We start from the raw sequence: 15,826 nt of genomic DNA, 5'->3' as shown, positions 1-15,826 counted from the left end.
CGAATATTATATTTACAAGTGTTTGCATCTATTCATTTTCTTTCATATACAATAATAGAGTGAACCCAGGTAACTATGCTTTCTATGTATATTTAAGGCACCTGCCAAAGAGTGTGCATAGAAATAAACGTTTATCTATTCATCTCTTTACTATGTACATCATTTTTAGGTTATAGTTGGCTACAGGCCGATATTTAGTTTGAACTTATTGTCGGTAAAATTTGGTTCTTTCATACTTCTTTTTCTGTAAAATAAAAGTGGCAGCTACCCGGCGTTGTCAGTGCCCATTCATCCTCAGTTTGTGAGGTTGGGTGTTCCCACCAGCCTTATTCTCTGTGGAAGAAGCCCTCCTATAAACTGTAACTATACACGGTAATTCTGAAGGAATATTACTCAACGTGTAATCAATAATGAGGATAATTTCTCTCTTGTTTCTGATGAAAGAACGTGCCCGGAGAAACCACAGGTGAAAACAAACAAAAACATGGATATTTAATTCATACTTGATCAGACAAAGCTTTTCAGGGTACTGTTGTGGATCAAACAAGCCACTATATTAATGGACGGTCACAAGAAATTACGTTAAATTACGATGAAAAACGTAAAAAATGTTTGCTAAAAAAGAGAACATTTTTGCAATTTTTCGCGAAATTGTCTCATATTTAGTTTTTTTTGTCACGAAATTTCGCATTGTCCTTTTCGCGAAAAGTTAGCGAAATACAAAAGAGAGAAATTTCGCATTTTTTGCGGAAGTTTTCGGTCACTGGAAACCCTATGTATAACCTTTTCTTTGGTTCCTTGAGTATAAGTATTTCCCGCTCCCCCCCCCAAAAAAAAAAAAAAATTTAAATTATCATTATGGTACAGGGTGTCCCACGAAACATGACAGTATGCAGGACGACTTGAATGTCGTCTTGATTTTTGATATAATTTGCTGCGTTTATTTGTCAATCTAATTTTAGAAGTAAATTTCTAGAGATAATAATCACAAAATTTCCCTTGTCCTGCCATTTCCAAAATGTGGTCTGCCTTTTTTGTGCTTTCAATATTGCCCGAGATATGAAGAATTTCGTTCAGATTTCAACAATTTTGCTTTTATTTAACAAAAATTGAAATCTGAACCAAACTCTTTATATCTCCGGTAATATTGAAAGCACAAAAAACGCAGACCACTTTTTGGAAATGCCAGGGCTAGGAGAATTATGTGATAATTGTTTCAAGAATCATGTACGTTAAAGTAGATAGAAGACTAAATGTCACAAATAAATTCAAATACCAAAGACGACTTTCAAGTCGTCTTCCTATTGTCATGTTTCGTGGGACACCCTGTATTTGATAATAACAAGTTCTCGTTTTCCCATCCTAATTATAAAATGTAATTATATTGTTTTATCTATGACTGTAATTCAAATAATTTCAATGCAGTGCAAAGCCAACATTATTAGTGTTTGTGCAATGTTAATTTCAAATTCCTTAGTACAAAATAAATTCAACTGGTTTTCCCTAAAGAGACTGTACGCGTGATTTTAAGTGACCCTCCATGCAAAGACGACAATGCCCGATTTACAACGGTTAACTCTTAAAAGCTTTGTCTGATCAAATATGAATTAGAAATCCATATGACATGCGTTTGTTTCTTTAAACTGTTTATTTCCGGTTATTCTGCGAAAGTCACTTGCGCATTTCTTGCTTGTAAGAAGCACTGGAGAAATTATCAGAATTATACACTTTCCGATTCAGAAAAACGGATGTCCCTCTTAGAATAGTGTGTGGAAGACGAGACCTGGCGGCCTCCTTACACAAAGGCCGAGAACAAAGAAGAGAGCTGGAGAATACTACGCTGCATTCTCTCAAGTCTAGTAATGTGATTTTGTCCGATATATTTCTCTTACCGTTGTTATACTTATAAACTAAATATATACTGGAGAAAGATTCCTTGTGTTATTGGAGACCGACCCTACGTCCTCCATAAGTGAATCATTAAAACTACGCTTACTGTCCCTTTAAATAAGGAACTGTCAAGTGTCCATCCTTATTTTAAGAAACTTTTGCCTCAGAAAAAATGACGAAAATGTATCTTCTTTTTTTCATTTGAAAATTAACATTTCTTCCTCTCTACTACGACGTCTTTTCTTCTGTTTTTAACGGAATTTTCCGTTGATTTTATTATTATAAAGGAATACTATTATTTGGGGGTTGGGAAACTATGAACGAAAGTATTAGTTTTTTTTTTAATTTAACCGTTCATTATTTTCAATTTTCTTTTAGCTTTTTTAATTCTTGCCCGTGGAAAAAAAATTGAAACAAAAATTTTAATTTTTTGTCACCCCGGGTTCCCTAAAAAAATTCAGCCCTTTCGGTCAGCCCGGCTATAGACAACATTTATATGAATGTCTTGTTTTATTTTATGAAACTATTGTGCACTTTATCATTCTTACTTACTTCATCGTGAATTTCATAATGAACGTGCTATAGAGTTAAATTAGCTGTACATTATTATAGCACGTGTGCTATAATGTTTTGATTGGTTCCCGGATTTTCTCAGAATTTTTTTTTTGATATTTCCAAAATATTTTTATCAGTTGAGATAAAGATATAATTGAAATCAACTTTATATTTTGACTTCTGATTTGTTTCAAAGCTTACTTGATTTAAAAGAGCCATTGAAATAAAATTACCTAACTCTATTATTTTGGCACGACGTGGTATCACGTTTTTTTCGCTAAAGCTCGGGACAAAATTAAATCTAAAAATCCTTGAACCTTCTCGATAAAGAGAAAATTTCTGTGCAAAAACTTTATAACACTGCGAACCAAAATAACAGTGTTATAAATACTTAATTTCGAAGTAATTAACTCGATTTTTGAAAAAATAAGCTTATCATACAGGATTACCCATGCACAAAGGATGAGACTGTAAAAACGACCCAAAAATAAAAAATATAACAATTTTTGGTTTCTGCATTTAATTGAGTATTTTGAGAGTTTACTAATTGATTAAGCATAAATCTCAAATAGATTCTAGTACAATAGATGGCAACGTAGAATTTCAGTAAAAAAAGTGCAATTTTATGTGTTCTTTATTTTCTGTTTTAACGCTTTTTTATTTAACTTTGGAAAACATGTCAACTAATGTGAGAACATTTCGTTTTCCTTGTTATATTTGACACTTTTGACGTCGTGTATAATTGATCCATTTCTCTGTTGCCACCTATTGTACTTGATAATCTATTTAATAATCTGATCCAGTTTTGGCCTCCAAGGAACCTTGAATGCAAGAAAACGGACTAAATAAATTTCGTACAATCGTCTCTGAAGTCTCATTCTTTGTAAGCAACCCTGTATAAATGTAAATTATAAATTTACGTTTTTTTTGCAAACCTTGTTTATTGGGGTTTCTCGGTTTAAAAGTTATCGTTTTCTTGTGCATGTATAATATATATGTAAACATAAATTTGATTTTTATGGGTTTCCTTTATATTGGCGGAATAAATGGTATATTTGTAAACCCGGAAGTAATAAATAAAAAGTTCAAACATCCAGGCCAGTATCTATAAGGAAGGTATATTACATGATTTTTCTGCTCGAGGAAAATGTCAAAATCTGAGAAAGCCCAATAAATTGATTTTATTTACCGCTTCTAATACATAATATCAGATCCTGGATACTGATCTGTCATACAAACACGTGCGGCAACAGCAGCTGTATGTCGGATTTTTGCTTTTCTAAACCAATGAGCAGTTTTTGTTGTTAAATTGTAATAGCGTTTCTTGACTAAAATATTAAGAGACCTTTCGGCCTGTTTCGGTAGAGTTATAAGAATATAATTTGACCCAGAAAAATGGACGCAGCACTCGGCCCCCTAACCTATAGCATGGTATTGTTAAAAATTCGCTTTATCAAAATCTTAGGTTAAATGTGATCTAGTTTCTGTTCGTTTGAGGAAACGAAAAGAGATGAACATCCAACCTAAGTACTAATTTCATGGCAGGAACAGTGTTACCCTCAAAGGTTGAACATTAGACTTACTATAGTACTAATTTCATGGCAGGAACAGTGTTACTCTCAAAGGTTGAACATTATACTAATTTCATGGCAGGTACAGTGTTACCCTCAAAGGTTGAACATTAGACTTACTATTAATTTCATGGCAGGAACAGTGTAACCCTGAAAGGATGAAGATCCGACCTACTAATTTCATGGCAGGTACAGTGTTACCCTCAAAGGATAAACGACCTAATACAGGGGACATTTAGTTCCAAAGCTAAGACTTGGCCCATTTCTAACACTGAGTGTTCGAAATGGAAGACTGGGTTTTTGGGATCCCGGCCCATATCCAGAATAAAAGTCGATAGTAAAAACTATAATCAACATTTAATTAAACATGACGGAAACAACAATTCCAAATTTAAAATCAAAATTATAATAGGAGTTCTTTTATATTAAATCTCTTGACCGTTTTCAAGACAATGTCTACGTGGATTATACGGTTCTGTCAATATTCTAGAAAGCTGTGACTTTCGATCACAATTTGACCCATTAAACATAATTTGTTAGCCTTTTTTCTTAAATACTTTTTTGTTGGCATACATTTTGAATAAAAATAAACCAATTCGTTAAGTAAATGATTATTGAATTAAAGACCAAAATACGTTTGATTTCAAATAGAAGAAACCGAATGCTGTTCACTCTGGTTAGTCCGGTGTGTGTCAGGTTTTCCATTTTCTAACATGTTCTGAATTTGAATCATTGTCGCGATTTCGAGACTAAACCCACTTTAATGTTTTTGAGTAATAATATCCGCAATTCAAAACAAAACTCACTTTACCATTCTCTCTGTAAGCAATATCCATTTAATGTGTTGAACATAAGATTGGACATATTCGAACTTCTTAAATTCCGGTTGTTAACGGTAAAATAGATTAACGGAACGAAAGCAAAAGGCATTGGAAAATTTCTTTAACGAACAGAAAAAGTTAGAAGAATGCGGCTCGGACGAGAAATAATTGTGGCTGACGTTTCTTCCCTGCCTCACCCAGCCCTAGTTGGAGAATACATCTCTACAAATAACCAATACTTGGGGCAGGGCAAAGTTAGAAAACTAAAATTAGATTACTAAGATTGATAACAAGTAGAAGCCTTCACTATAGCTACAGGGTGATTTACAATAGGCTTAAACCGACTTTTGGTGTAATTTCAAGTGAACTTTTGTAGAAAAAAAGAAAGGCAGGGAAAGTCTGATTCACAACTGCAACCCTCTGAACCTTTCTCAGGCCACTGTTTTTCTATCGCTTTTGCAGAGAAACCTCAATAGAGAATAATTAATCTGGCAAACTCAAAACTTTGAGACAAGATTTTGACATAAAATCCCCCCCTCTAAAATACCCCAACTACGCCTAAAATTTGAATTCCACACGTTTTCGAATAAAAAAACAACGATATCCTCCACACTGTTGCTCAGATAGACGTTTAAAGGGAGTGGTTGGGATTACCTCAACTACGTCTAAAATTAGAATTCCACACGTTTTCGAATAAAAAACAACGATATCCTCCACATTGTTGCTCAGATAGACGTTTAAAGGGAGTCGTTGGGATCGAATCGAACACGACACTCTTTTTAAATTTCGCCCACAGTCCCTTATAAGGTAAAAAAAAATGCGTGATGGGACTAATGGGGTAAGACAAGACAGACAGTAATTGTGTAGACGCAAATCAAATGATTGGAAGTAAAAAAGTTGGTAAAAAGATGAAAAAAAACGAGAAAAATTAATAGATTAAAAAGCAAATTAAATTAAAGATTCCAGGCATTTTTTTTTATCTTTTTAAAAAAAACTAATAAAACCTGTTTTTTTCCCAACAAAATAACAAACTAAGCTTATCTTAACGTTTAAAGATATTTCTGAAGGACAAAAAACTGCTATTTTTAATCGGAGAAATAAGGAAGGAGGTAAGAACAGGATATGTAGGACGGAGAGGAGAGAAAGGATGAACAGGGTTGGAACAGGATATATAGGACGGAGAAGAGAAGAAGGATGAACAGGGTTAGAACAGGATATATAGGATAGAGAAGAGGGAAAGGATGAATAGGGTTAGAATAGGATAAATAAATCGGAGAAGAGAGGAAGGATGAACAGGATTAGAACAGGATATATAGGACGGAGAAGAGAGAAAGGATGAACAGGGTTGGAACAGGATATATAGGACGGAGAAATAAGGAAGGATGAACAGGGTTGGAACAGGATAGGACGGAGAAGAGAGAAAGGATGAACAGGGTTAGAACAGGATATGACAGAGAAGAGAGAAAGGATGACCAGGGTTAGAACAGGATAGGACGGAGAAGAGAGAAAGGATGAACAGTGTTGGAACAGGATAGGACGGAGCAGAGAGAAAGGATGAACAGGGTTGGAACAGGATATAAAGGATGGAGAAAAGAAGAAGGATGAACAGGGTTGGAACAGGATATATAGGACGGAGAAGAGAGAAAGGATGAACAGGGTTAGAACAGGATATATAGGACGGAGAAGAGAGAAAGGATGAACAGGGTTGGAACAGGATAAATAGGACGGAGAAGAGAAGAAGGATGAACAGGGTTAGAACAGGATAAATAGGACGGAGAAGAGAAGAAGGATGAACAGGGTTAGAACAGGATATATAGGACGGAGAAGAGAGGAAGGATGAACAGGGTTGGAACAGGATATATAGGACGGAGAAGTAAGGAAGGATGAAAATTGAACATTATTAGGAGGGAAACGTTCAATGTTAATTTTATCAGGGAGAAAGTTTTGTTAGTTCTCAGTTTTTCGTTTTCACTTGATATAAACCTATATGATAAATGATTTTAAACCAAATATATCAAAATAAGGTCTTTATTACAGTTTTGTCTACTATTTACAACATGTTGGCATTAACCGAGTTCAAGGGCGAGATTCGATTTGGATTTAACAATAGGCTGAGAATGGGAGTTGTAACGGTACAATTCTTCATAACATGCTATTTACGCGCTTATTGGAATGAATTAAAACCCCCATTTTATACCATATTATAACCACTAAATCTAGTAGTTCTGATTTCCCTTCTAATTTTTTATGTTGATGCTCCCTTGCAACTGTTAGACTTAGAGAAAAGATGAAAAAGAATGTGGAAGGAAGATTGAATATAGGATTAATCGATTTTGTATCATCAATCTTTAGGACGAGAACATTTATTTACAAGATTCTCATTCCCATCCACAGCAGTGGGATTGAAATCACAAGTTCTAAAATGCAGAATTATTTAAACAAAAAATTCTATCACAAATTACAAGTCAGAACAACGAAAAATCACATAATATTTTAATATAGCATAATAATTTTGTCAACAAATTTAAATTAATTTGAATGAAAACTGTCACATTACAGAAAATAATAAAAAAATATCATTTTATCAAAATAACAATTCGGTTTAATTCAGTTTTATTGGAACAAATAAAATTGAACTTTACTTGAATTTAAAATAAAACATGAATTTTCTTGAACATATTAAAAAAACACAAAAAAAATTAGTTTCGTTTGAAAAGAACATAACATCACAAATAACCTTTAAAACAACTAAATGTCATGGGACAAAAGAAAACTGATATACTTCGTAAAACAATATTTCCTTTCAAAATGATTGTCAACGGTTTTGCCTCTTAAAAGTTAAAAATGGCGTTTACAATTGATATATCTTTTGTCTCATCATAATCCAAATTAATAAGTTTACAATTGATATATCTTTTGTCTCATCATAATACAAATTAATAAGTTTACAATTGATATATCTTTTGTCTCATCAAAATATAAATTAATAAGTTTACAATTGATATATCTATTGTCTCATCAAAATATAAATTAATAAGTTTACAATTGATATATCTATTGTCTCATCAAAATATAAATTAATAAGTTTACAATTGATATATCTATTGTCTCATCAAAATACAAATTAATAAGTTTACAATTAATATATCTATTATCTCATCAAAATATAAATTAATAAGTTTACAATTGATATACCTATTGTAACATCAAAATATAAATTAATAAGTGTACAATTGATATACCAATTATCCCATCAAAATATAAATTAATAAGTGTACAATTGATATACCTATTATCCCATCAAAATATAAATTAATAAGTGTACAATTGATATGTCTATTGTCTCATTAAAATACAAATTAAAAAGTTTACAATTAATTGTGCATGGAAGTTGTACATAACGTCTAAGGCTAAGGCCAAGCACTCTTAGAACGGCAAGATTCAATATTGCTTAAGCTTTGGAGAATTAGAGATTTAATCGAATGAGAATTTTGGATCAGAAGACCGACTATTTCCAAGTTTTTAACGATTTTAAACTTAGCTTTATGCGAGGAGCAATGAAATTGTGCTTTAAATTAAAAACTAAATATAACTATAAATAAGACTTTCAGATTCTAAAATTTCAATATAGGAGGTTGAAGGCCGGAATCTAAATGACATTTCCCCTCAATTTGCAGGAATGAAAACTATTATTTGTAATCAAAGACGGCTGCGAGAATAAATGATTGTCGTTGGATTCTGCAAGATGGCTGCAAGAATCCTAGATGGCTTCCAGAATTCAAGATGGCAGCCGGTATCAAAGATTGCTCCTGGATCCAAGATGACTGCCGGATCCAAGATGGCTGCAGGAATCGAATATGGCTGCCAGAATCCAAGATGGCTGCCAGAATCCAAGATGGTTGCCAGATCCACGATGGAAGCTAGGATCCGATCAGATTTGTGGAAACTACTCCGCTTTCATCCTAACTGGACTTGACACTACCCTGGGTAGGGGTTGAGATCCGTAAATGTTCTTCAGGAAATTCCAACTTTTATTCTAAAATAAAAAAAATATATTTTTTTTCATTATAACTCGTTTAATTATTATCTTTTCAATCTTGAAAAAGATTTGAACAAAAAGAGGAAACGGTAATCAATGAAAATGCGCAAAATATTAATGATTTTCTAGAACCATAAACAAAGAACCATAAACCAGGAACCATAAGCCAGGAACCATAAACCAGGAACCAGGAACCATAAACCAGGAACCAGGAACCATAAACCAGAAAACAGGAACCATAAACTAAGAACTCGGACCATGAATTAGGAACGGGAACAATAAACCAGAAAGAAGAAAACCATGAACAAAAAAACAAAAACAAAATATTATGAAATATCAACTACATACGAATGCGTCGAATTGCATTGAACAATATGCAGTTTTCAATTCAATTGAATTATTTACGATCTGAGCAGAATAATGCAACTACGTGAATTTGTATGGACGCTACTCTATTGGGGGTTAGACTCTATAACAATTTTCTCCTTAGAGACGCAACAGATAGAAGTAAAGTTAGTAGCGATCGATATCGAATTCTATTCGAAGTCAACTTATACCCCCTATCATTTTCACGAACACTCCCTTTAAGTTTTAATATATATAATATATATAAACTATTTAACCCCCCCCTCTCTCTCCTGATGAGCTTACCAAAGACGAGGTTTACGAAGAGGATGATGACGTAGCTTCTCAACCACTTAATCTTCCCGTAGTTGCCCAGCAGGTCGAAATTTGTTATTCCTAAACATTAAAAATAATGTTTATAGATTCTAGCATTGAAAGAGGAAATTGGGGAAAAAGAGAAATGGGACACCTTCTAATTTAATCCTAAGTTGTATTTGATCTTGTTGGACGGTATCTGCCCCGGATCTTGTTGCGCAGAAGATAATCCGGCGGCAGAGAAACCTTGCACTGTGGAGCTCAGACACAGAATGTTCTAATGTTAAATAAAAACAGCGACCCCCCCCCCCCCCCCNAAACACATTTCTTCATTGCACAGGATTGTAAGCGTAATTTTAAGCGATCCTCAATGAGGATATGGCAATGTCAGATTCACAAAGGTACCCTAGAAACCGTAATCTGTTTTTCTGATTCGAAAAGTGTTTAATTCTGATAAATTCTTCAGTCCCATTAGCAAAAAATGCGCAAGTCTTTTTCGCAGAGAAACTGCAAATGAAAATAAACAGTTTCAAGAACAGTAAAACATGGATAACTAATTCATACTTGATTAAATAAAGTTTTAAAGGGTATCGATGTACATCGGACATTGCCATATTTGCATGAAGGGCTCTTCGAATTATGCTCACAGTTCCTTCGCTAAAAGTATAATAAAACTATGAAACAGGCAGTTTTGTCGAAAGTCCCTTTAAAAGGATAAATCCTACATAAAACTTTAACGAGGACAGGAAGTGTCACTTTAAGAGCATAAATCCTACCTAAAACTTTAACCAAGGACAGGAAGTGTCGCTTTTATAGCATAAATACTACATAAAACTTTAACACGGACAGGTAGTGTCACTTTAAGAGCATAAATCCTACCTAAAACTTTAACGAGGACAGGAAGTGTCCCTTTAAGCGAATAAATTCTACCTAAAACTTTTACGAGGAGAGGAAGTGTCCCTTTAAGAGCATAAATCTTACATAAAACTTTAACAGGGAGAGGAAGTGTCACTTTAAGAACATAAATCCTACCTAAAACTTTAACAGGGAGAGGAAGTGTCACTTTAAGAACATAAATCCTACCTAAAACTTTAACAAGGAGAGGAAGTGTCCCTTTAAGAGCATATATCTTACCTAAAACTTTAACGAGGACAGGAAGTGTCCCTTTCAGAGCATAAATCCCACCTAAAACTTTTACAAGGAGAGGAAGTGTCCCTTTAAGAGCATAAATCCTACCTACAACTTTAACGAGGACAGGAAGTGTCCCTTTAATAGCATAAATACTACTAAAACTTTAACGAGGACAGGAAGTGTCGCTTTAAGAGCATAAATCCTACCTACAACTTGAACAAGAAGAGTAAGTGTCACTTTAAGAGCATCAATCCTGATGGGCGGATTATTGGTAACTAATAATTTGGTAACTAACATTTTGGTAACTAAAAATTTGGTAACTAATAGTTTGGTAAATTGACAATTTGGTAACTAATAATTTGGTAACTTGACAATTTGGTAACTTGACAATTTGGTAACTTGACAATTTGGTAACTAATAGTTTGGTAAATTGACAATTTGGTAACTAATAATTTGGTAACTTGACAATTTGGTAACTTGACAATTTGGTAACTTGACAATTTGGTAACTTGACAATTTGGTAACTAATAATTTGGTAACTAATAATTTGGTAACTTGACAATTTGGTAACCTGACATTTTGGTTTACAATAAAATTCTAAAATGAAATAAGCAGGACTATTTAAAGATTTATGATTCACCAGGTTTATTAAACTTTCATATATCATTTACTTCTTTTACAAACGATTACATTTAAACATTTAATCATGTAATACTGAAATTGTTGAGAATCCTGCAGCATTACACCTCCCCTCGATGTTCGCAGAAACTCGTACCCTGCCATGTTGAGATGAGAGATTGTGAATTTTACAAACATTTTAGCTGATTTGTCATACTAAACTTTTAAGAAATCCTGTATATTGTTTTTTCTTTCTATGTATTCAACAAATAAATATGCAAACAATGATTGTGAAACATTAGTTTCAATTATACAAATTGTCAAGTTACCAAATTGTCAAGTTACCTAATTGTCAGGTTACCAAATTGTCAGGTTACCAAATTGTCAAGTTACAAAATTGTCAGGTTACCAAATTGTTACCAAAATATTAGTTACCAAATTGTTAGTTACCAAAATGTCAGTTACCAAATTATTAGTTACCAATAATCCGCCCATCTAAATCCTACCTAAAACTTTAACAAGGAGAGGAAGCGCAGATGAGAGGATAACGAAGAGGCCACAATTAAGGATGAGATGAGATATCGGAGTGTCTCTAAAATAAATAAAAAGATTGATTAACTTCTTAAACTCAGTTCATGACATAACAAGGAAAATAATGCATGAATATATCAAATCAAATCAAATCATATTAGTAGGGATAGCTTAAGGCTCCTAAATGTGGGCACACAGGGGTGTATATAATTCCAATTTTTTTATTTTCCCCCCCTCAATCTTTTTTTTGATTTCCTTTCCCAAATAAATAAAAAGACATAATTTTTTACTATTTATATTGCAGTGCATAATAAATCCCTAAAATGAGTTGAAAAAGGATAAATGGCGCCGCAAAGGGAAATTTTGTTAAAACTTTGGGAAATGGTAAGATGGCAAAATAAAGTCGGGATTGATTATTTATCAGTCCAGGAGTATATTGTTTCTCGGAATTCATTTCCCATCATTTTTCTTGGAGGGGGGAGAATTTGTGAAATTTTTAAATGGACTTGACTTTTTAAAAAATTTGTTCAGTATTAAGTATTTTTTATCATATTTGTTATAAAGTTGTGCGCGGAGCGTGAAAAATGTTTAACACGTGATTTTTTGCTGCATTATAACTATTGGGGAAAATTATCTTTGAAAAATTCTTTGATTTCTCTTCCCTATATTCTCCTTCCTTCACTTCTTTATCTGCCAACCTTCCATCGATTCTCTACCTTCCCCTTCCCTTTGTTCCCCTTCCCTATCTACCATACCTTCCTTTTACCTTCCACTTCTACTTCCCTTCCCTTCCCTCTCCCTTCCGTAGTTCAGATAAAATGTTTAAAGAGTACCGTTGTGAATCGGGTATAGCCGTTGACCAGTCCCATTAAATACCTTGGTTTGGGGAGGATTTTGTTGATTACTGGTATAGAGTAGAGGCCTACTATACTAGTCACTAGTAGATATCCTGGAATATAATATAATATAATACTGGTATAGAGTAGAGACCTTCTATACTAGTCACTAGTAGAAATCCTGGAATAGAATAGAATAGAATACTGGTTTAGAGTAGAGACCTACTATACTAGTCACTAGTAGATATCCTGAAATATAATATAATATAATACTGGTATAGAGTAGAGACCTTCTATACTAGTCACTAGTAGATATCCTGGAATAGAATATAATACTGGTTTAGAGTAGAGATCTACTATACTAGTCACTATCAGATATCCTTGAATAGAATAGAATGAAAAAGAATGGAATAGAATAAAATAGAATAAAAGATAAATAGATATGACATGGATAGTAAAATAGAATAGAATAGGATATAAATATCTATAATGGAATAGAACGAAATAGATATATAGAGATTAAAAGGATCAAGATAAAAAATAGAATGAAAAGATGAGAAACCCTTTATTTTCTGGGGTTTTCTTAGGTTTGAAGAGGGTAAATTTATTATGTAAATGTTTACTCCTGTATTTATCATTTTATTCTATTCTAAGCTTTCTATTATACGGATACTATACGCAGTACGCATATACTAATAAATTCAATAGAAGGAAAGCTCTATGATTAATGCGTAGTTACAGAAAGAGGAATAATTGATGAGTCATTTAGCAAGAGAACGGTCATATTTTACGACGCTATTGCAAGAATTAAATTCCGCCGATAATTCACCTCCCTCCCCACTTTCTCAGAACCAGCACCCCCCCCCCTCCCTTTAAACCAGCTCCTCCCCATTCCAAGTTATTTCTTTTATTACTACCCCTAATGTTTAATCCCAACTGCTTAAAGGGAGTGACCGGCTATGTAAGGTAGTTGAACTGAGTCTGCAGTGTTGTGGAAAACTTCTTTCGGATTTTTCCGTGTGGTTTTCTGCAGATTTTCTAGAATTATTAATGAAAAGACGACATTTGAAGAACTTAAAGAAATCTGCAATAAATTCAAAGAAAATTAGAAATTCAATATAATGATAAAACGAAATAATTGATTCTAGCATTGATTTATTGACAAATTTCTGTTGAGAAATATGTTCCCAACCATCTAATTAGATTATTGTGTGATTTTTACTTTATTTTTCTTCGTCGTTATTTAGTAATTAAAAAAAACGATTCTGAAAACGTATCCACCCCCAAAGTAGGAGTTTTGAACGTAGAATTTGCGCTCAAGCACAGGATTTACAGATCTTTAAAAAGTTTAATAAGTCTCAAATGAATCCGAAAGAAGTTTTCCACAGCAGTGCATACTCAGTTCAACTACCTTACATTGCCGGTCACTCCCTTAAAGATGAGGACACGGATCCGTTGGATCTGCAACATTTTGGCTTTCTGAATTAAAAAAAAAAAGAATAAATATTATTTGAAAATTATTCTTTTGCTAAAATAATCAGTATATTTTAAAGAAATGTTTACAAGTTGGATCTGGATACGGCAGGATTAAATGGATACTAGCTAAGCATTGAATTCCTAATATTTTTATTGCAGGGATGTCTAGGATTCATACTTTTTAGAAATATATTGACCAATGGTTTGCCAGAGTGTAGACTGTAAAGAAGAAAATCTTAAAGCAAATACAAATATATTTTATCTCTACACTACACTTAATCTGAGGTCTCGCAGGCTACAACCGGGGGCGATCGCTGCGGTTAGAACAGGCTGGGGGGGCCGAGCGCTGCAGTTAAAAAGGCTTGGGGGCCGAGCGCTGCAGCTAGGATAGACTTGGGAAGTTGCCACCTAGGAAATTGCATGTATTTGGGAAGTTACCAATTTGGAAAATAACCTTGGTAAGTTACCGCTTGAAAAAAAACTTTGGGAAATTACCTAACTTCATATCTACACTACACTTACCTATTATAACAACTTCTACAATGACCCCAAGTACTCCCAGGGCCGAGAGAGAGGTTTGACCCAGATCAAAGTTGGCTGTGTGGGTGGGCAGCTCCCTCCAGCCACTCATCAGCAACATAATGTTGATTGACACCAGGTACAGGCATATACCTGATAGTTAGGAATATCAAGATCAGGGAGTAGAACTTCATGTGACCTTCCATGCAAAGATGGCAATGTCCGATTCACAATGGCAGTACCCTTAAAAGCTTTGAATGAACTAGATTTGAACTAGATTTGAATAGCAGGTTTCTCTAAAAATAACTTGCTCTTTCTCCTGCAGGAATAACAATTGGAATTATAAAAAAGAATTCCTCTTTGACGAAGAACAACATTAATATCTTCCACATTGTTAATCAGATCATGGTTCAAGGGACACCTTTGTGAATCGGGCATTGGCATCTGTGGCATAAAGTTTCACTTGAAATTAAGCTTACAGTCCCTTTAAGATAATGATAATGATAACAGTGATATTGAAAACAATGATGATAATGTCGTACAAGTAAGATTATGACAATCATAAAGATTTATCAATGTGACTTCAAAGATTTTTTTTGGTTTATTTTGAAAAAAATATTTTGGTTTCCAGACGCTTCACAATAATTCAACTTTTCATAAATAAATAAATAAAACAGTCACCATTCAATCCAAGGAATGTTTCATATTTCTTCTAAAAGATTCTTATCATTTTTTAGAGACGAAATTGTTATGAAATGATGGAAATCAACCGATAAGTCTCACCCCCCCCCTTCGTATTGCTAATTTTTACTCAAAAATAAATTCCGCAATAAAACTTAATAATAAACTTAAAATAAAGCTTTAAAACCGTATAATGCAATTTCATCCTTTATATTTCATTCCTATTTTCAAAAGTTTCGAAAAAATTATGATGATGAAAATGATGATAATGATGATGATAATGATGATGATGATGATGATGATGATGTTTATAATAATGATGATGATAATAATGATGATAATGATGATAACCTGTAAGGCCAAGCAGAATGATAAATGCCGAAGGCCAAAAGAGAGTTCTGTTCCACTGTGATCTTGATCTGGTTTTTTCAAGCACTTTCACTTTCTCCTGGAACATGAAAAATGGATAAAAATATCTACAAAGGGGGGGGGGGGGGG

General features: G+C 33.5%; 1 protein-coding gene across 1 annotated transcript in view; it reads right to left on the bottom strand.

Moving 5' to 3' along the window:
- Nucleotides 1-8,868: 8,868 nt before the first annotated feature.
- The window catches only part of LOC111715509 (protein Lilipod), a 17,487-nt gene continuing 10,529 nt past the window's right edge, over nt 8,869-15,826 (bottom strand). The window contains exons 11-16 of the mRNA XM_023490840.1: nt 15,680-15,776; nt 14,651-14,800; nt 12,693-12,765; nt 11,792-11,877; nt 9,528-9,617; nt 8,869-8,873 (exon numbers count right to left, since the gene is read on the bottom strand). Of these exons, the coding sequence (XP_023346608.1) occupies nt 8,869-8,873; nt 9,528-9,617; nt 11,792-11,877; nt 12,693-12,765; nt 14,651-14,800; nt 15,680-15,776 (501 nt within the window). The remainder of the gene's footprint in view (nt 8,874-9,527; nt 9,618-11,791; nt 11,878-12,692; nt 12,766-14,650; nt 14,801-15,679; nt 15,777-15,826) is intronic.

Source organism: Eurytemora carolleeae, unplaced genomic scaffold, assembly GCF_000591075.1.
Source record: "Eurytemora carolleeae unplaced genomic scaffold, Eaff_2.0 scaffold1803, whole genome shotgun sequence".
NCBI classification, from domain to species: Eukaryota; Metazoa; Arthropoda; class Copepoda; order Calanoida; family Temoridae; genus Eurytemora; species Eurytemora carolleeae.
The sequence above is the reverse complement of the archived record's forward strand: the minus strand, read 5'-3'. Positions and strand labels throughout refer to the sequence as shown.